We start from the raw sequence: 21,318 nt of genomic DNA, 5'->3' as shown, positions 1-21,318 counted from the left end.
ATATAGTTACTTTCTTTGGGTCAGCAAATGTGTCTGGCATGCTTTGCAATATATTCCAATGAATTATCTTTTTATGAACTTCAAGTTCATATTATCTTATTTGAGGATCTAGATACACATTTGATAATTCATTCCACGTTACTTTTTCTCATTTGTTTATCTTGTCTCCCCCTCGTATTAGAAAAACTAACTTGCTTCCACAACTTTGGATCCACCTTTGTGCGTTATGGTGTTAATCAAAAGATACATTGTACGTCAATAATAATAAGATGGAATTATTTGGTTCATGAGCCTGAACCACTTGTGAGGGAAGAATGTAATATACTTTTGTAAATAACGTATATCAACTGATATAGATAATTTGTTCTCATAAACAATAGTTTAGCTATTAAGTGGAGGCACCCAGTAAATTATTTTGCTAAACCAACTGTGATGTAAACCAACTTATCAAGATGAACTGTCTTGAATACGAAATCTGGAAATTATGCTCCAAATTAAATTATTGAGCAGTTACCTCGCAAACACCAGGTTGCAGGTTAATAATAATCGCACATGTAATCATCTCATAAATGCATCTTATGTGGTATACATGGCAGGTGAATGAGCCTATATTCACCTTTGATAAATTCCAAAATTCAAGGGATTCAATCCCAATTTTAGTTGGTATAATAATCGCGAGAACAAGCAAAACAAGAGAATTCATAAAGAATCTTCTTCAATACTTACCCATGTTAATTCTTATTTATTTTACGCATCTAAATCAAGATTGCTCAATAGGCCATGATTGATAAAATTGTCTGTATTAGTAAACTTCAAGTTTGCATCATGACATGCACAATTGTTAATTAAACTTTTAGTTTACTGCGACATGAGTTTTATATCAATAAACATCCAGTTTACTATGTCATATAATTTCGCCATATTTTTTATTTGTGTAGTACAAATCAGGCAATAAAGCGGGTAATATATATATATATATATATATATATATATATATATATATATATCCCACTACAGTTGTAGTAATATAAAGATATTAAATCTTCATTATTTATAATCTCAATATAACCATCCGCTTTCGAGAATACTTTAGAAACTCAATAAGTTTCTTTGAGACTTACTACGACACAAAATAGTATAATTGGCTCTTCCAGAGCTCTCAATTAATTTTGTACTACCACATATTCATCAACATCTATATGGTGAATAAACTTTTAAGGAGAAACTTATACAATTATGGTCGTGGTCAAAATTATATGCAAGATCTGTTTCTTGCATTACTGTTGTCTTTTAATAATTATATTGCTAAAATATTTTGGCTCTACAATAGGTACGTGACCGATGACCATTCATGCCATAATAATAAAACTATTTTCTTAGTTCATCTCAAACCTCTTTCTAGAGGTTAGTGTGGTATATCCACTACCACTAGCACGTTCATATTCTTCCAAGAATGAATATGTATTCATACATCAGATGTTGTCACATTCACATCATGAATGGACCATAATTATCTATATGTGCTTTACTAAATCTCATGTCAAATCGATGACAAATATTACTTTCATAGAGTGAATGGTTATTTTGAGAATTTTTAATATTCTCATTATCACAATAATGACGATTATAATTTCGTCTATTGCCATGTCCACATCCATTGATATCTTTATGGTAATAATTTTGTCTTCTTTCAGACTTATCACATACTGCTATTATATTCTCTTAATGGAATGATAAAGAAGCAAATTTAATGGGACAAGTTTCCACTTCTTGTGCTCATAATCATATTTGATTTGATCATGGCATAGAAATTTTACCACTTCGGGTGGTTATAATTTCTTATAAACTCCAATAGAGTTATAATCAAATTTGTTGTCTTTGTTTGTATTAAAAATCAAATTATAGAATTTCAAGAATTTAAAAGAGAAAAAAAAAAGTAAAATACTTACATTAAATCCAGAATTTAATCTCGTTTCCAAACTCAGTGCAATTAGCACAAAAGCAACTGATCAAACATATCTCACCCGTCGAATTTGAAAAATCTTGATTTGTCAATTCGTTACTATCATCCATGGGGAATGAATTTTCACGACAGGATGAGTCAAATACATCTAATTTTTTAATTAGTCTCTCAATCCAACGGCTTAGCTTCAAAATCCAAAACACAATGGTTCATCATTTTAGTCTCTACTCAATTGATTAGAGTCTCGTGTTGATAACGTGTAATGAAACAATAAAAGAAGAAGAAGAAGAAGAGTATTGCAGAGAAAAGTAGGGAGATGGAATTCTTATTGATTTGGGATGAATTACAATGAAATAGAACCCCTCTATTTATAGGGAAAGGGTGACTTAGCCACCAAGTAACAAACCCTTAAATATCTCTAAAAGTACACATTCACCATAAATAAAATACTATTTTTAACATTAATTGATATTTGTCATCTTCTCCTTCATCCTCCATAACCGATGGCCCATTAGAAGGAAAACAATGAATTTATTCGGGGCTTCCATAGAATTTCTTTAGCCTTTGGCTCTTTTGTTAACTGATCTTGCACATGCATGTGCTCATTCATTATTTTGTGTCAATTTTGCAACTGCTTATTATGGGTGTACATAGGTCGGATTGGTTCGGATTTAATTACCAAACCAAATTAATTGTGTCGAATTATTAAATCTAAAGATCAAACCAAACCAATAAAAGTCAGGTTTTTTAATCTCGGGTTTTTCGAATTTTCAGATTTTTCGGAATTTTCTTCGTAAAGTCTTCATAGCACAAAACATAAAATTTGAGCTTAAAATATTTCTTTAATTCTAGTAAGACATAACTATATAAGATGTTTCTCAAGAAAATAACATAAAATATGAGATGAGTCATGATATTGTACTAAAATATTCAACGATAAAAATAAGAAAATCGTATAAAATAAATATCATTAATAAATTATATTAAAAATGAACCTAATCTAAAATTAATAAGTTTCTAAAACAAGTGCTATTAATTACATGACTAACATTTTAAAAAAGTACGTATTTTATATAAACCATAGGAAAACTAAAAAAAGGTATCCAACACTATTGTCATTCCTAGTGTTGAATCGAATGTCTTTTGTTAGCATTAGTGTTGATTTGATTTTGGTTTGGATTTTATTTGTGTTACTTACATTTATAGGCTGTAAAACTTATTGGAGCATTCAAAAAAATGGGATTTTTTTCTTCCTATACAATATTTGAAACTTATTTACTAAAATTATCCTAATTTTATATATTACCTGTGTCACGACCCAATTTCACCTATAGGTCGTGATGGCGCCCAACACTACAGCTAGGCAAGCCAACTAATAAGTCAAACGTACATTGGTTAAATTTTTATTCCAAGAAAATAATTAAATACCAATTTCTACCAATATATGTGTGCCAAGACCCGGTGTCACAAGTGCATGAGTATCTAGTAGATTATACAAAACTCCAAATACTGTCTGAAATGAAATAAACAGAATATAAATATTAGAAGAGACACTGGTAGCTGCAGAACGGCTCAGAAAGGCAGCTCACCACTATGCCTTGGGATGACATGGGTATGTGATGATAGGTCCTCCACTAGTACCTGTCTCAGATCCTGCACAAAAAGTGCAGCAAGTATAGTATGAGTACGTAAACAACGTGTACCCAGTAAGTATCAAGCTAATCTCGAAGTGGTAGAGACGAGATGGCCGACCTTGACACTCACTATGGGTCAATAATAATTGAAATAAAATTAGGATATTTAAATCAGCATAATTTACAGAATTTACAATAATTTATTTAATCAGCGGAAATAATCAAATTCCTTCAAATGTAACAATTCTCAATATATTAATTAAATTCCTTCAATTCAAATAAATTCCAATTTATCAATTAAATCTCATTTACAGGAGTAACAATTAATTCCTAAATAAGCAAGAATAATAATTCATTAAATTCTAAGGATTTTTCAATTTATTAATTAGTTTCACAAGCTAAAATAAATTATTAAAGTATCGTGTAATTATTATTATTAAGCACGATTTCTGCCGGGGACGTACGGCCTGATCCAGAGTGTCGTGTACACTGCCGAGGGACGTGCGGCGCGATCCATAGACGCATCTATCCTGCCGAGGCGTTCGGCCCACTCCACAAGAAAGGAGGACATTTTCTTATGTGCCTCCGGAAGGAGAGTATATTTATTATAAGGTAAATTCGGGAGGAGAACACTTTCTTTTAACAATTAATTGATTTAAACAAACAATCAAGCTTATGAGATTTCCATCCTTTAATATCTTTATCTAACAATTCATAATATATTCATATAGATATCAACTAATATAAATAAATCAAAGAATAAAATTTACACAAGTAAGGCATGCTTTGAGTCCTAAACTACCCGGACTTTAGCATTAATAGTAGCTATGCACGGACTCTCATCACCTCGTGCGTACGTAGCCTACGTAGCCCCCCACAATTAGCAACAATTATTTAATTTTAATCACCTATGAGGTAATTTCCCCCTCACAAGATTAGACAAGAGACTTACCTCGTCTTGCTCCAATTTAATCCACTATAAGGCCTTTTCCACGATTATCCAACTCCGTCTGGCTCGAATCTAGCCAAAATAATTCGATACAATCACTAAATATTATAGGAATCAATTCTATAAGAAAATACTACATTTTTAAGAAAAGATCCCAAAATTAGTTAAAAATTCGCCCGCGGGGCCCACATCTCGGAATCCGGTGAAAGTTATGAAATCCGATAACCCATTTAATTACGAGTCCAACCATACCAGTTTCACTCAAATCCGACTCCGAATCAATACCGAAATCTCCAAAATTCGTTTCTATGAGATTTCTAAAAATTTCCCAAATTTAAATCTCAAAATACTAATTTACGGTGAAAACAATGATATACTTGTATATGTAGACCAAATCTGAGTTAGAATCACTTACCCCAATGTTTTTCCCTTAAAAATCTGCCAAAAGTCGTCTCTGCTCAAGCTCAAGTTCGTCAAAAATGACAAATGGGACGAATGCCCTCTTTTTATAAAACTGCCTAGCAGCCTTCGGAACTGGTCCTCGAACAGGGCCTCGATCAGGGCTTCGATCACAGGCTCGAGCCTGGACCTCGGTCATGGCCTCGATCAGGGCATCGAGGTTGGGCCTTCGATCATAGCCTCAATCATGGCATCGAGCTTGAGCCTTCGATTGTGACCCTCGATCTTGGGTCTCGATCCTGGCCCTCGAGCCTTGCCTTCGATCATGGCCCTCGAGCTGGACCTTCGATCATGGCCCTCGAGTTGGACCTTCGATCATGGCTTCGATATACTAGCTCGAGCTTGTACCTCGTCAACCCTGGGCTCGATATCTGGCTCGATATCTGGGCTCGATCACAGCCTAGAATGTCTAACAGAAGAGGAAAAATTGCAGCAATTTTTTAACTCAAATTTTTTATCCGTTAACCATCCGAAACTCACCCGAGGCCCTCGGGACCTCAACCAAATATACCAACAAGTCCTAAAACATCATACAAACTTAGTTGAACCTCTAAATCACATCAAACAATGCTAAAACCATGAATCATACCCCAATTCAAGCTTAATGAAACTAAGAGTTTTCAACTTCTACATTCAATGTCGGAACCTATCAAATCAACTCCGATTGACCTCAAATTTTACACACAAGTCATAAATTACATAACGGATCTATGAAAATTTTCGGAACTGGATTCCGACTCCGGTATCAAAAAGTCAACTCATCGGTCAAACTTCCAAACTTAAATTCTTGTTTTTAGCCATTTCATGCCTAATTTAACTATGGACTTCCAAATAAAATTCCGAACACGCTCCTAAGTCCAAAATCACCATACGTAGCTGTTGGAATCATCAAAATTCTACTCCAGAGTCATTTTCACAAAATATTAACCGAAGTCAAACTTAGCACTTTAAGGCCAACTTAAGGAACCAAGTGTTCTGGTTTCACCCCAAACACTTCCAAATCACGAACCAACCATCTCCGCAAGTCATAAATCATTACAAGCACCTACATGAAGTTTTATTTTAGGGAACGGGGTTCTAAAAGTTAAAATGACCGGTTGGGTCATTACAACCCGCCCTAAACAAGGATTACTTACAAATTATATACAATCCATTAATAGTGCCTTAAATTAGAGAATTTTTTGCTTGGAAAAAAGGCATAACTGAAGGGAACAATGGTGTTAACCACGTTAGAGTATCTGATGGTGGCAATAATAGCTCCCGTCATTGGAAACGTGTAGGCTCACCAAGCCAATGAAAACCTACAATTACATATTGGACAGTTCAACCTCTAGTGAAGCAGAGTCTCTGTATGGAAGAATTGACCCCAAAACTTTTGGGGATCGCGTTTACAGGAGTAAGCCTCCCAAGAAAATTCAAAAGAAGGAACGGAAACATCCACTTGACTTTGAGCCCACTGAGAATGTCACGACCTAAACTCCCTTCGTATAACGTCGTGACGACACCTAGTCTCTACGACTAGGTAAGCATAACAAATTACGGAAATAACAGTACGAAAGTAAAACTTATCAATTAACTGCAATAGATACTGAATAACCAATAACAATGTCGCTCGACATGTACAACAATCAAAACGCTAGACATATACAGCTTCCCAAAACCCGAAACATCATGAGTCACAAGCTACAGAAGGAAACTAGTAACTTTACACACCAGAGTCTAACAAGAGAAGTACGGAAGGTAAATGACATATGAGAGAATAGAAGGGGACTCCGAGGTCTGCGAACACGGCATATATACCTTGAAGTCTCCGTACAACAGCAAGCACTTTCAGCTAGTAGCAGGGTTAATAAGAAGTGCCTGGATTTGCACACACAAAAAATATGCAGAAGAGTAGCATGAGTACACCACAACGGTACCTAGTAAGTGCCAAGCCTAACCTCGGTCGAGTAGTGACGAGGTCAGGTCAGGCCCACTAGTATATAATAAATAAAGCAAGAGAATATGCAGTATAATAAGAGACTAGAATTTAACAAAAGGAAACACAACAAGGCAACAGTGCAACACACAAGGGTAAATAACAGGGGATCTCCCGAGATACCGTCTCGTAGTCCCAAAATAAATATACAAGGAGAACTCCCGAGGTACCGCCTCGTAGTCTCAAAAGTAAATATACAGGGAGAACTCCTGAGGAACTGCCTCGTAGTCTCAAAAGTAAATATACAGGGAAAACTCCCAAGGAACCGTAGTCTCAAAAGTAAATGTGCAGGGAGAAATCTCGAGGAACCACCTCGTAGTCTCAAAAATAAATATACAAGGAGAACTCCCCATGTACCGCCTAGTAGTCTCAAAAGTAAACACACAACTCAAACCGACAAATACAACAGTTAATAGCAAGATTTCTACAGTTATACTGATAAAGAACAAAGAAAAGCAGGAAATCAACTAGGCATGCTTCACAAAGTTCAAATAAGCAGTTAAAGCAGGTAGACATGCGATATTAGACTGAACAGGATAACTACATATATTGAAATAACTCAATTAAGAATGAAAACAGACTAATACTCATTTAAACGGTATAACTCAAATTAAAGGAAACAAGTTGCTACTTAGTAAAAAAAATAATCGGGTTTTACAAAAAATAGCAGTATACGTACTCGTCATCTCACGTACACGGCACTCACATATCACAATAGTACCAAATCCTAAGGGGATTTTCCCCACACAAGGTTAGACAAGCCACTTACCTCGAACCAAGTTCAATCAATCGGTAATAATGCCTTTTCCACGAATATCCGACTCTGAATGGCCCAAATCTAGCCAAAATCAATTACATACCATAAATACAACAATAAGAAATTAATCTAATTAATGAAATCAAAACTAAAGCAAGAAATTATAAAATCATCCCAAATCGTCGACCCGGACCCACGTCTCGGAATAGGGTAAAAGTCACAAAATATGAACACACATTCACTCACGAATTCACTCGTACCAAAATTATTCAAATCCGATGTCAAAATCCCAATCAAAACCCAAAATCTTAGTTAAAGAACTTCTTCCCATTTTCCCCAAAATTTCAACCCAAATTCGAAATTAAATGATGAAATCAACCATAGGTTAGTGGAATATAACCTTAAATGAGTTAAGTATCGTTACCCAAAAGTTTCTTTGAAAATCCCTCAAATAATCGCCCAATCCGAGCTCTCAAAGTCCCAAAATCGAAATGGAAAAACAACCCTCGAAATCCAATTTTCTGCCCAACAAACTCGCTTTTGCGAGCCTTCAACCGCACCAGCGGAAAACTCATCGCAGGTGCGAAAATGGCTTAAATGGCTGGGACCGCATCTACGAGCTTTGGGCCGCACCTGCGAGCCCGCTCCTGCGGCTTGACTTCCGCACCTGCGCTCATAGACCTTCTTGACCAACAGCGCACCTGCGCCCTTCACTCCGCACGTGCGATCCCGCACCAGCGGCTTCTCCACCACAGGTGCGAAAATACCAGAAACCAGAAGCTTCATCCATTTGCCTAAGTCCAAATTCAACCTGTTAAGCATCCGAAACACACCCGAGGCCCCCAGGACCTCAACCAAATATTCCAACAAGTCCTAAAATGCCATACGAACTTAATCGAGCCCTCAAATCACATCAAACAATGGTAAAAACATGAATCACCCTCCAATTCAAACTTAATGAACTTGAAACTTTAAATTTTTACAACCGATATCGAAACCTACCAAACCACGTCCGATTGACATCAAATTTTGCACACAAGTCATAATTGACATTACGGACCTATTTCAACTTCCAGAATCGAAATCTGACCCCGATATCAAAAAGTCCACTTCCGGTCAAAATCTCCAAAAAATTCGACTTTCGCCATTTCAAGCATAAATCAGCTACAGACCTCAAATTCACAGTCCAGATACGCTCCTAAGTCCAAAATCACCCAATGGAGCTAACGGAACCAACAGAACTCCATTCCGGAGTCGTCTTCATATAGTTCCGACTACGATCAAAATTATAAGACTTGAGCTTCCGTTTAGGGACTAAGTGCCCCAAAATACTCTGAAATAAAAAATAAAATCTCCTGGAAAGTCACATAAGTAGAAAAAGATACGGGAAAGCAGTTAATAGGGAATTGGGGCTAATACACTCAAAATGACTAGCCGGGTCGTTACAGAGAAGAGATAGAGGATTCATGCAGAAATTGTTCTTACTTTGGAAACAGAGGAAGAAGGAGGAGTTTACCAGCCAAAAACAAAGGGAACTAGGGCTGCTTATGAAGCCATGCTCTCTATAATTAAGTACCTTTTATGTGAAGGACAACCCTTCAACATTGTGACTGCGACAGATGATGAGATCTTAAATGTGCTAAAGAATGATAAGTAGTATTAACTTCAACAACCTTGACAAGAAAACGCTGCAAATTGAGAAGTTGTTGAATACATTATACTCTTCTCTCTCTTTGTCATAATTACCTATTTCAATAAAAGAATAATGCATGGTACAACATCATACAAATTAAAAGTAAATTCCATACAAATTTTGATATATCTACAACAACATACATAATAAAAATAAATTTCATACAACTAATTATACAATATACAACTTATTTATATCTTTTTTACAACTTTCATACATCCTTCTTATCCAGTTAAATACAACTACAACATCATACAACTTAAATATAATTTTCATACAAATTTTATACAATATCTTTTGTATATTTTGTATTTGATTTGTATATATTTTGTATGTGGTGTGTGCTTCTTCCTCCTTAAAATTTCAATCAAAACTTACTCTCTTAATATAATTTTGATACATATTAACAACTTTATGTAAAAAAGATAGTATTGATAACTTAAATATAAATTTTATACAACGATTCATATATTATACAATTATTTTTCAACTTTCATACAACATTCAAATAAAAAAAAATATATAATTACAACATAATACAATTTACATACAATTATAATACAACTTTACTACAATTTCGTAGGTATATTTTATGTCATGTGTTCGTCTTCTTCTTCTTCTTCTTCTTCTTCTTCTTCTTCGAGTTTCAATCTGAAATTCAACCAAAATTAAATCTAATCTTCACCAAACACCCTCAAATTTGAGATATAAACTCCAAACAATATTTCTAATTATTTTCTATAACACCCAATCCAAATAAATAATGATTTTTGAAAACCCAAATTCGATTTCAAAGCTTCAAAGCTTTTTAATGGCTGTCAATGGTGGAGAGTCAAACACCTTCAAAATTTATTGATTGACAATTTCAATTTGAATACCAATTGTGCAACATGAAAGGAAATTGTTAAGTTAAAACTCTATAGTATAAAACGATTGAAATCCATTGATGAATTCCATTAAAAATATATACAATTGGTAATTGATAGGAAGAAAAAGTAGAAGACATCATAGGAAGAAAAATTGGGGAAAGAACAGAGAATGAGAGATAGAGAGACAAAGAGAGACGAAGAGAGAGAGAGAGAGAGAGAGAGAGAGAGAGAGAGAGCACATGAGAGAGAGATAGAGAGAGAACATGGATGGAAAATAATTGATTCCTTATTCAATTCCTAATTTAAAGGGATACTCATTTAAAATTAATTTGTATATAATTGGTAAATTGTATATAGCCATGTACTTAAGTTAAATCTTGATTAGGGAGGGTAATAAAGTTTCATATGTAGTAAAGGAAGGTAAAAATCCTTTCAAAAATTATAAGTACAGACTTGAAATAATACGTTAAAAGATAAAACTATGAAAAAGTTTAACAAATATTTATAAACTATACTACAATAAATATATTTATGTATAAAATATATTTTAAACTAACGTCGAGTTGGTTTGGTTTCAGTTTGACTTTTTTTAGTTAAAACCAAACCAAACCAATTATGATCAGGTTTTTTCTCCCAACACCAAATCAAATCAAACGGAACCATAGTTTGATTTTTTTTTTCTCGGTTTGACTTAGAATTACCGATTTGGTGCGGTTTGTCGATTTACTTTGTACACCTCTATTGCTAATTGTATTAAGAAGAATACGATGAGAACAAAGATACGGCCTATGAATAAAATTCCAAAAAGGTCAGTGTTTACATTTCTGTCTAATCAATTTTTTTGGTTCCCTTCAGCTTACTTGTGATATACGTTGGAGTTGGCAAGATGAGTTACTTTAGCTTTTTAATAAGACAATTTTTCTTATTTTTTAAGACTTAACTGGAAAAGAAAAATAATTGGTCTTGCAGGAGGGGCAACGAGGTTGATGAAAGTCTAGATGAGCAAGATGAGGAGAAGATCATTTGACGCCATCGGCTTGTATTCCTGAAATTTTATGTTCTAGGAGAGAGAACGGTTAATAGGTTCTTATTTAAAGTTTTTTTTTTTTTTTTGAGTATTTAACTATGTATTTATGCGATGAACTTGTAAGCATATGCTTGGAATTATAGTTGGAAGAACGACCAATTAAAATATATGTGCTTTGGTGATTACTAATTTAAATTCTGATTGGTTATTTTAAGCTAATCTTAATTTTACTGCTCATATGCTAAATGAAGTGAGTTAATTGTTGATAATGAGTAAGGGATATTTATTTTCCTTAGTGAGAACTAAAAGAACAACAACTAATAATGGGGACTTGAGGCTTAAGTTGATTGATTTTTGTTATAATGTGTAAATCCACATTTATCTAAGTGCAAAAGAGTTGGCTTGACAATAAGCTTCAAACTGCGTAGCAGGAATTGTTGCATATGAATCTATTATCAAGTTCTAGTTTCTGTTTGTTTTTTTGACAATTGAGAAAGTTACATATGATGACTAGTCACTACGAAAATTGACCGACTCACGTTATCAAACAATATCCAAGTTATTGTAGCTAAAAGCAATATCATGGTACTTTTTATTCTTTTTTTAAATATGTATGTGCATATATCATGTATGTAACACAAGGTGGAAGTAAAATGAGTTAGATACTAAATTTTAATGCTCACTAAATGTTTTAGTCTGATATTTTAAAACTATCTAGAACTGGATTCAATTTTATATCATTTTGTTATTGAATACTTACCTACTGAATTCCATTTAACATGACTGTAATTTTATGACACGCATATGTTTTACTTCACATGTTTGGAACACACAGTGTCAAATGTTTTGATAGAAATTTAGTGGAGCGATGGTTTGATTACAAGTGGTGACGCAGCAGGCAATACAGATGGACGGACTAATGAGAAAACTAATTTTATATTGAGGGGTCCCAAAGTTTCTCATTAAATTTATAAAGCTCATATTTGCACAAGTTCCCAAAGCGTGACAAAATTTATATACCGGTACAAAACTAGAGTGAATTACACAAATACCCCTCTAAGCGGATGACCTTGAATTTTTATCCATGTTTGGTTATAATTTCAAGTTGAATGAGTGTTGTCCCATGCCCCACGAGCAACAACACTTTTTAACTCTTTTGCTCATGAAGTAAGTAGGTCAAAAGGAGAGTCAAAACTAGGATTTAAAATTATTGGATTCAGGATTCTAATCTTTTTATGTTAGTAAGAATTCGTAATTATTTAAAGGGGCTTCTAAGACAAATATAAAGTGAGATTTTTACATAGTAGGACTCTTATTAGAACATATTTATACAAATAATATTATTTTTGCTTTATTCCAAAAAACACACATTCAATTTACATTTATAGCATTTCAAAAGATTCCTTACCTTATTTAATGGCCATCGGTTTCTTAAACATAAATATTTAAACACTAACCAACAATTTAAGGGATTAGTTTTAAGCCATATTAATCTATCCACAATTCTCTCTCATCATTAATTTGAACTTTCTAAACTTACCGTTTGTAGTTTGTCTGTGAATTTTTTCTTCAAATAAATAGTTGCTCTTAAAATCACATTTTCGTTATTCTCTCAAACAAAAACACATAATACATCTATATCTTTTTATTTATATAGTATATTTTTGATGTATAATTATTTAAAAATATATAATTCTGTACATATTCGGTGTATATATATTATATATTTAATGTATAATTTATGTATATCTAACAAATCTGAATATATTTTATGTATATTTGACATATAAAATATATATTTGTATATATGAGGTATATGTTATTTATTATTCAATATACATTAATTGTATAAGTTCTAACAAATTTAATACTTATATGCTTATGTATACCATTGTTATTCCTTATGTATACATATACGGTAAATAAATTTTAAAATATAATATACAAATAATATTAAAATAACCTTTTTATTAAATTAATTTCTTTTTGTGACAATATTTTCGCTAAAAAAAAGGATATACTATGCCTACGGGGAGGAAAGAGTTATTTTTGGATGGAAATTATCTTACAAATACGTTTCTGAGTCATATTTGCTTATTTTTAGGACTATTTCTCATTCTTAGAAAACTGAATCCCTTTGGGCACTTTTTTAGGAATGAAATACTTTGAATATTTTTCGTAAACGTGATTATTGATCCATGTTTATAGCTTTTTGATAAGATATGTATTTATTTAACTGCCATGTTAGTAAAATACCTATTGATGCTAGGTTTTTGAAATTTTTTCTTAAATTTTGTCTATATGTGTTTTTTCCCATATAAAGTTTGCACTAAAGCTACTGAGTTCGTCCGAATTCATTACCGAAGCTCTAGCTTCGCCTCTGGTCAAAAGTTAAAGATCACAACAAAAAGTATCATCTTTCTACAATTTGTTGACAAAACTATACTATTTGTGCAAATTATCCATAGAATTCCCTTTTAAATTTAGGACGAAGGCCCAAACCCAAATTCCATGTAATGGGCTGTGTGGAAAACAAACAAAAGAAGCCCAATCCTAACCGCTTTTTTTTTTTTTTTCCGCTTAGATTCTTGCCAAAACCCTCCTGTGTCGCTAACTTGTTCCTCCTCCTCATCACTTTCTGTTTTCTGCAGCGAACTCCCCCAGTTTCTCTTTTTCCGGCGCTATCAAACTGTATGTTTCCTATTATTTTCACGTGTATTTTTTCCTTTATGCTGTCTAATTAGACCAAAATCCCAGCTCCTTTTTTTGGCAATGATTTTAGTTGTTAAATACCGGTTTAATGGCGTTTTTATTAGTTAATGCGTAATTGCTTACCTGAATCCTGATAATATCCTAATATTGCGGTGGTATACTAATTTTGCGTTTAAGAAGTAAGAACATATTTTCTGAAACTCATAACTGACTAATTAAAAAAACCTATATTTGGTTATGCAGTGGACTGTTAACCCGCCGCCGCCACCTTATAAATTGTCATTACCATGGCGGAGGTAGAAGAAAACCCTAATGCAGTAGTTGCAGAAGAAGAGTCAATTAAGAAGAAGAGAAAGAGAAATAGAGACAAGAAGAATAAAATGGTCACAGAAAAAGAGACGAAGAAGGCAGAAGTAAGTGAGGACAGAGAAGAAGAAGAGAATGATGTAGAAGAGCAGCATAATGAACTGAAGGAGGAGATTAAGAAAGAGATGAAGAGTGGGTCCGGTATTATGACTACGGAGTTGTTTTCTTCTCTTGAAATTTCTGAGCCCACTATGAAGTCCATCAACGACATGGGCTTTCAGCACATGACTCAGGTAAATTATAAGCTTTTGTAGTATTTTCATAAGCAGATATTAGCAAAGTGAAATACTTGGCACTATGGTGCGATTTTAATTTGGAAAATGGAGAATGTACTAGTAATAAATTGAAGGATGTTTTGGCAATATTGATTTAGTCTACTGAATGACCACTATCAACAAGTTTCTCGTTCTATTGCCGTTCAGCTGCAATCTTGTCTTCAGTTGCTGAAGTGCAAAATTTTTAAAACTCAGAACTTGAATAGATAAATCTTTAATAATTGTCCATGAGGATCCTAGCAGCTTGATTTATGTCTCTATTTTAGCAAACTGAATAGCTAACACTCTGTTCTTGAAAAAACATCTGGATCTTAATTGCTTCTCTTTGCTGTTGAAGATCCAAGCCAGGGCAATTGCTCCTCTTCTGGAAGGCAAAGATGTCCTTGGAGCTGCAAGAACTGGTTCTGGTAAAACACTTGCATTTCTGATACCAGCCGTGGAGTTGTTGTATAATGTCCGTTTTACACCTCGTAATGGAACTGGGGTTATTGTCATTTGCCCAACAAGAGAACTGGCTATACAGGTAAAATACCTACTCTTCCCTGCCTTTCCTTTTTCTTTGTTTTTTCTTTTTGGTCTTTTGGCTTTTGCCTTTTTAAAATTATTCTTGTTTTATGTGGTGCGTGTGTGTGTGTGTGTGTGGGGGGGGGGGGGGGGATGTACTAGTATGTCGTTCGTAATATGGCTGATCTCCTTTGCCTGCATGCTTCTTCTGTCCTAACAAAATGACCTTCTTCCTCTGTTCGATATGTCCTTAAACAAACTTGACTTCTTTTAAATGTAAATATTTGTTCCACCTTTCAAACTAATATAAACTGATACTGCTTTAGATTATTTTCGAACTCGACTTTGACATCTTAATATCTAGGAATTAATATTTTCACCTCTCAAAACATTTTATAACCAAAATTGAACATAATAATCCACTCAAACATTTTACTCTTCATACTGTTGAGGCAAATTAGGTCTAGTTGATGGGGAGAATGAAGTAGCTTGTTTCTAGTCTTATCAGTTAAAGATATTTAAGGTATCCATTTCTGCTTTCGTTGAAAATCTGGGAATAAAGGTGTATGATTGAGTTGATTACAACTTGTATAGAGGAAAATGAAATAGCCTTAAATTCTTAGCATAAACGATTTATTCTTCAGCGCTATTGATCCTATAACAGTTTTAAATCTCTTTTGCTGACTTCCTGTGAGACTAATATAATCAGTGGGAAGTGGGGTAATGACAACACCATTTTGTCACAGTTCACCTTTGTCCAGTGTTAGATTGTTCATAGCATATATGTACAATTTTGTTTTTACTGCATACAGAACTGTTGCACAAATCCCGATTCTTGGAAGATCATACATTACTATCACAATTTTTTGTTTGTTTGACTATATTGAATTTGTTCTTTTTAAAAATGAATTTGTTTAAGTAAACTATGAAAGTACTTCATTGTTGCCCATTCTAGAGTTTGTGTCTCAAGGCTAACTTACAGTTTTAATGACTCAGACGCATGCTGTGGCAAAGGACCTTCTCAAGTATCATTCGCAGACTCTCGCCTTGGTTATTGGTGGTTCAGCAAGAAGAGCAGAGGCAGATCGTATTGCAAAAGGGGCTAATCTCTTAGTAGCCACCCCTGGTCGGCTTCTTGATCATCTTAGAAATACCAAAGGCTTCATTTATAAGAACCTAAAGGTACTTGTATCTTTCAACCAGCTAGTTATTTATTTCTGATGTCACTTCTTAGTGTGATATCAATTAGTGTTCTCAATTTCGACCTATGATATTTGTTAGAATTTACCTTACAATTTATTCATATCTTTTACTTGACCCAATTGTTTTCAAGCATGGATCCAAGGGACGATGTGGTTTCTGAAATTAGTGCCTAAACTTGCAGTGTCTCATGATTGATGAGGCTGATAGGATTTTGGAAGCGAACTTTGAGGAAGACATGCAGCAAATCATTAAACTTCTACCAAAGCAGGTATTGTTACCTATGTTATTAGTCTTTTGAACACTATAGCTTTGTTAAATCGTTATCCACGATGATAGTCAATTTTAAGATTTAAATAGGTACAATTTCCTGTATTAGGCCTGCTTAATGATTTTAATTAGAACTAAGTAGAGTACAAACGGGCATTTGTTTGTCCTTGTAAGTTCTCAGTGATGACTTTTCTCTAAATTAAAATAAAGAAACTCATGGTTGATGTAAATGGTCTTAAATCCACGCACATGCTTTATTTGCTATTGGAGTTAAGATGGAGTTTTTGTTTAACTCTTTAACTACCAATGTGTGCAAAACCAGACATGACTGGTTAAAAAGCTCATGTATAACCTTTTTCCTAACTAATTTCTTGAAATTATTACTCTGAAAATTGTGTTTGCAGCTTCAATAGCTGGTAGTTCATTGCATGCCTTGTTTCTCAGTTATTCTTCTTATCTTATTTTCAACTGTTGATGTATTTGATATTCTGAGTTAACTAATATGGTAGCTGCTCTACAGGGGAGGCAGACTGCTCTCTTTTCAGCCACACAAACAAAAAAGGTATTCTAAAGCCTCAATTTTTTCATAGTCCTCTTAGCTGAAAAGCAAGTAGTAAATCCCTACTTTCAAGTGCATGTTTCTTAAACTTTAAACATAATTTTGGAAATAGAAAAGAGATATAAGAATCACCATTAAGAGTCTACTGAAAGTAATACTTGTCATGTCATATATGGTAAAAACGTTTTTCCTGAATGAAGCCCCATTAACTTGTGAGTATATACGGCTTCTTGTTTTTTTTTTTTTTGGGCGAAATATAAATTTATGATGATTTGAGAAAGTGAACGACAGCAATATATAAAGCTCACTGAGGGACTCAATCGTTCATTGTTTTCAGGTTGAGGACCTTGCTCGCTTATCTTTGGACAAACCTGTCTACATTGATGTGGATGATGGGAGGAGGAGGGTATATACACACTCATATTTTTTCCTCCTAATATTTGTTTAATGTTAAGATCATCTTGTAAGTCTGTTTGAGTATATGGTGCAATTCAGGTTACAAACGAAGGGCTGCAACAAGGATACTGTGTTGTCCCAAGCGCTAAGAGATTTCTTCTCCTTTATTCATTCTTGAAGAGGAACCTGTCAAAGAAAATAATGGTTTTCTTCTCGTCTTGCAACTCTGTCAAGTTTCATTCAGAGCTACTTCGCTATATCAAGATTGAATGCTGTGATATTCATGGGAAGCAAAAGCAGCAAAAACGAACTTCTACCTTTTTTGAATTCTGTGAAGCCAAAACAGGCATCCTGTTATGCACGGATGTCGCTGCACGTGGTCTTGATATTCCTGCTGTGGTATGTTGCTTCACCTCCTTGCACCCGTTACCAGTACAGTCCTTGGTCCATTGGCTGGAATCTGTATATGAAATCGGGGGAGAGAATCTGTTTCACTGTTTCTCCTTTTCTTTTCTGAGGTTTTCCGGTGTTGGGGATTTTCTTTTGGGTGTGTGTGGTGGGGGTGGTGGTTTAAAAGAGATCTTCAATCAAAGAAAGAAAAAATGTTGTTGGTGCTCAATTCGTTCTGCGTCGATTATCTTGTCGTGCTATCATATGTAGTTCTCTATTTTGTTGTTAACTGTTATTAGAAGTAGAAATGTTTTTTACCGTACAACTTCTCTAGTGAGAAAAAAACAGTGACATGTTCACAGCTCTCTCCCTCTGAAAGATAGTAATGGGAAGTATTGATTCTTGTTATGCCTCTCTTTCCAGGATTGGATTGTGCAGTTTGATCCCCCTGATGAACCCAAGGTATTAAACGCTTCACTTCAAAGTTGGTTACGAAGGGAGAAATTCTCGTTCCTTATGATTTGATATGCAAACCTTTACAGGAGTATATACACAGAGTTGGTCGAACAGCACGTGGGGAAGGTGCTAAAGGAAATGCATTACTATTCTTGATTCCAGAAGAGTTGCAGTTTCTTAAGTACCTCAAGGTCTCTTCACAATCACACTTTTTTGAGATGGACAGAATTACAAAACATCTCTTAGAATTCTAAACGTGTCATCAGAAGCATTGATCCCTTGAAGTAGGAGTTGTTGTACTTGAAATTTGAAAATATGTTTACCAAGTATAAGCGAAATACTTAATTTTATCTGGTAAAAGCTCGGGCTAAAAGATGGAGCTCGGCAAACTGATATTTCCAAATCGTTAATTTTTCTAGAATTTTTTTGGCATTTATTTAAAACTGTTTCCTGATGACTTCGTGTTGTAATTGAGTAGAGCAATTGAGTTTTTCAGTGTTTCATATATAATTTTGTTAAATTGTGAGTTTGCTTTGATTGTCTAATGTGCATTATGCATGTGCTTTTACGACAGGCGGCAAAAGTGCCTGTAAAAGAATATGAATTTGATCATAAGAAGGTGGCCAATGTGCAGTCACTCCTGGTAAATCTGTGACAGCTGCTTGTATTTTTTTTTATTTATTATTTAGCCAACTGAGTATGTTTCTTATAGCTTATGAGGACCTTGGTGTTTAAAGAATGCAACAATTTATTTCAGGAAAAATTGGTCGCAAACAACTATTACTTGAACCAGTCAGCTAAAGAGGCATATAGGTCCTATATACTAGCATATAATTCTCATTCCATGAAGGAAATATTCAATGTTCACCGACTTGATCTACAGGTACGTGATCTTGCTTCCTTTTCCAATGTTGTGGTGGAAACATTCTCATAGACATGTTAAGAAATAAGATAATAGATGACGCTAGTTATAAACTATAAAGACTTTCATTTCAGTGCAATACCTTTTTAAATAAGGTAATATGGTTTCATCAATAGGATACAGAGGGATGAAAGAAAGACATGGTTATTCTGGTGTGTAGGACGCATTTATGTGCTCTCATAACGCACGTGTAAACAGTGAAGTTAGGCTAAAAGCCAAAAAGTTGTGAAGTTGGGCCCCTTATAAGCACAATGCTTGTACAACAAAGAGATATGAATCTTGAAATTGTTGCGTAAGCAAAAATTTTGGACAGAATATGCAGAAAGAGGACAGAATATACAGAGAGGATCACGTATGTTTTGCAGCTCTCTAGCTAGACTTTGATGGTAAAGGTAGGGTGGGCCTATCGCTCTAAGAATTGATTAATTAACTCTATTATGGTTTCATACAACAGTTTATATTTTCTTGATCGAACAATTGAATCTACTGCCAGTTCATACATATGAAAAGTATGGTTTCTGTAAGCCTTAGTTGTGTGCTTGCACTACTATAACTATTTTTTATCTGTGTTCATCCTTGAGAGGAGTATTTTTTGTCACACTTATTTGCTTCAGCCAATAATCTTGTTACTGTTGGACCTGGCTGAAGTTATATTTGCATTTTCTTTGAATTAGGGTATTCATGTTACATGTACTACGCCTTTAAAATTTCAGACCTACAGTCAGTGTTGTCAAAAGCGAAAAGCTCTAAAAAGCGCTCCAGGTCGATTGGGGCTTTAGCAACTAAAGTGCGGGCTTTTGTAAAATAGGTGCAACTAAGGGAAAAAATAAAAATACGTATGTACTTCAAGAAAAAAGAAACAAATTCACTCCTAATGTTTTCTTCAGCAACTAATACACTTGCTGATAATATTTGTTGTTTAGTACCGCTCAATTCAAGATAGAACTCATGGGCATTTAGGCGCACGCCTTAATGGCTTGCCTATACTGAAGCGCAACTTAAGCGAGGCGAAGCGCCCTCCTTGAGCTTCTCTGAGCCTTTGACAACACTGCCTACAGTTTACCTTTTAAATAGTATTAACCAATTCAGGTCTTCTAACTTAAGGACGAAAAGGAATCATTTAGAAAGTTTCCTGTACCTAGTAAGAGTTTCAGGATTGCTTTGTTGTTTTTGCTCTGATTTCATTTTATATGGGACTGTTTAGTGTTTAAGTTGCCTCATTACTCTGTTTTTGCTATCTGCAATTTAGGATGTTATATTCTACGCACTAATTCCAAATGCTGTTAAAGAGTTTCTATGATCCAGAAATTACTAAGGGATAAAATGGTGCTTGGCAGGCTGTAGCTTGTTCGTTCTGTTTCTCTAATCCTCCAAAAGTACACCTCAACATAGATAGCAATGCATCCAAATTCAGGAACAAAAAGCGTAAAGTTGAAGGAAGCCGAAATGGGTTCAGTGAGAACAATCCTTACGGAAAGAAAGGAAGTGACGATACAAGGCAGTTTGTAAGATATTAGGAGATCATATGCAGCAGCAAAGGTTTCTGCACCAGATGCACTTTCATAGTTGATGCATTTTATGCTACTTCGACATTTTTGTCCAGAGAATCTTTTCTTGTTTATTTATTTACTTATATTATGAGACGAACGATTTACTTATGATAAAGATTGATTATGGCGAGGTGGGTTAAATTGTGTTTTCTGTCGTTTGCTTTAATCAGCTTATTACTGAAAAAATATGGTACATGTTTTGTAAAATAAAAATATGGCTTCGAAACTTATTAGTAGCTTATTTTTGTATTTCTAAATTTTGACCGAACAGCTATTAAAGAAAAGGTGCAAATACTGAAAAAAATATAACAAGTGTTAATGTTTTATTAACTATAAGTTTAGAGAGAATATCAAAAAGTTTCTACATGAATTTAGTTTAACAATTAGCA

The 21,318-nt window shown here is 34.2% G+C and overlaps 1 protein-coding gene across 1 annotated transcript; it reads left to right on the top strand.

Annotated features, from left to right (window-relative positions):
• Positions 1-13,877: 13,877 nt before the first annotated feature.
• On the top strand, positions 13,878-21,070 carry LOC104107666 (DEAD-box ATP-dependent RNA helicase 51-like). Its single transcript, XM_009616528.4, has 13 exons — positions 13,878-14,020; positions 14,285-14,640; positions 15,020-15,205; positions 16,183-16,368; positions 16,571-16,657; positions 17,177-17,218; positions 17,553-17,621; positions 17,711-18,010; positions 18,425-18,463; positions 18,544-18,648; positions 19,032-19,100; positions 19,215-19,340; positions 20,717-21,070. Exons 2-13 carry the CDS (start codon positions 14,329-14,331, stop codon positions 20,894-20,896), a joined length of 1,701 nt encoding a protein of 566 aa, XP_009614823.1. The 5' UTR covers positions 13,878-14,020; positions 14,285-14,328; the 3' UTR covers positions 20,897-21,070.
• The last annotated feature ends 248 nt before the right edge of the window (positions 21,071-21,318 follow it).

Source organism: Nicotiana tomentosiformis, chromosome 3 (genome assembly GCF_000390325.3).
Source record: "Nicotiana tomentosiformis chromosome 3, ASM39032v3, whole genome shotgun sequence".
Classification (NCBI taxonomy): domain Eukaryota; kingdom Viridiplantae; phylum Streptophyta; class Magnoliopsida; order Solanales; family Solanaceae; genus Nicotiana; species Nicotiana tomentosiformis.
Note: the sequence above shows the minus strand (reverse complement) of the source record. Positions and strands in the feature narration are given on the sequence as shown.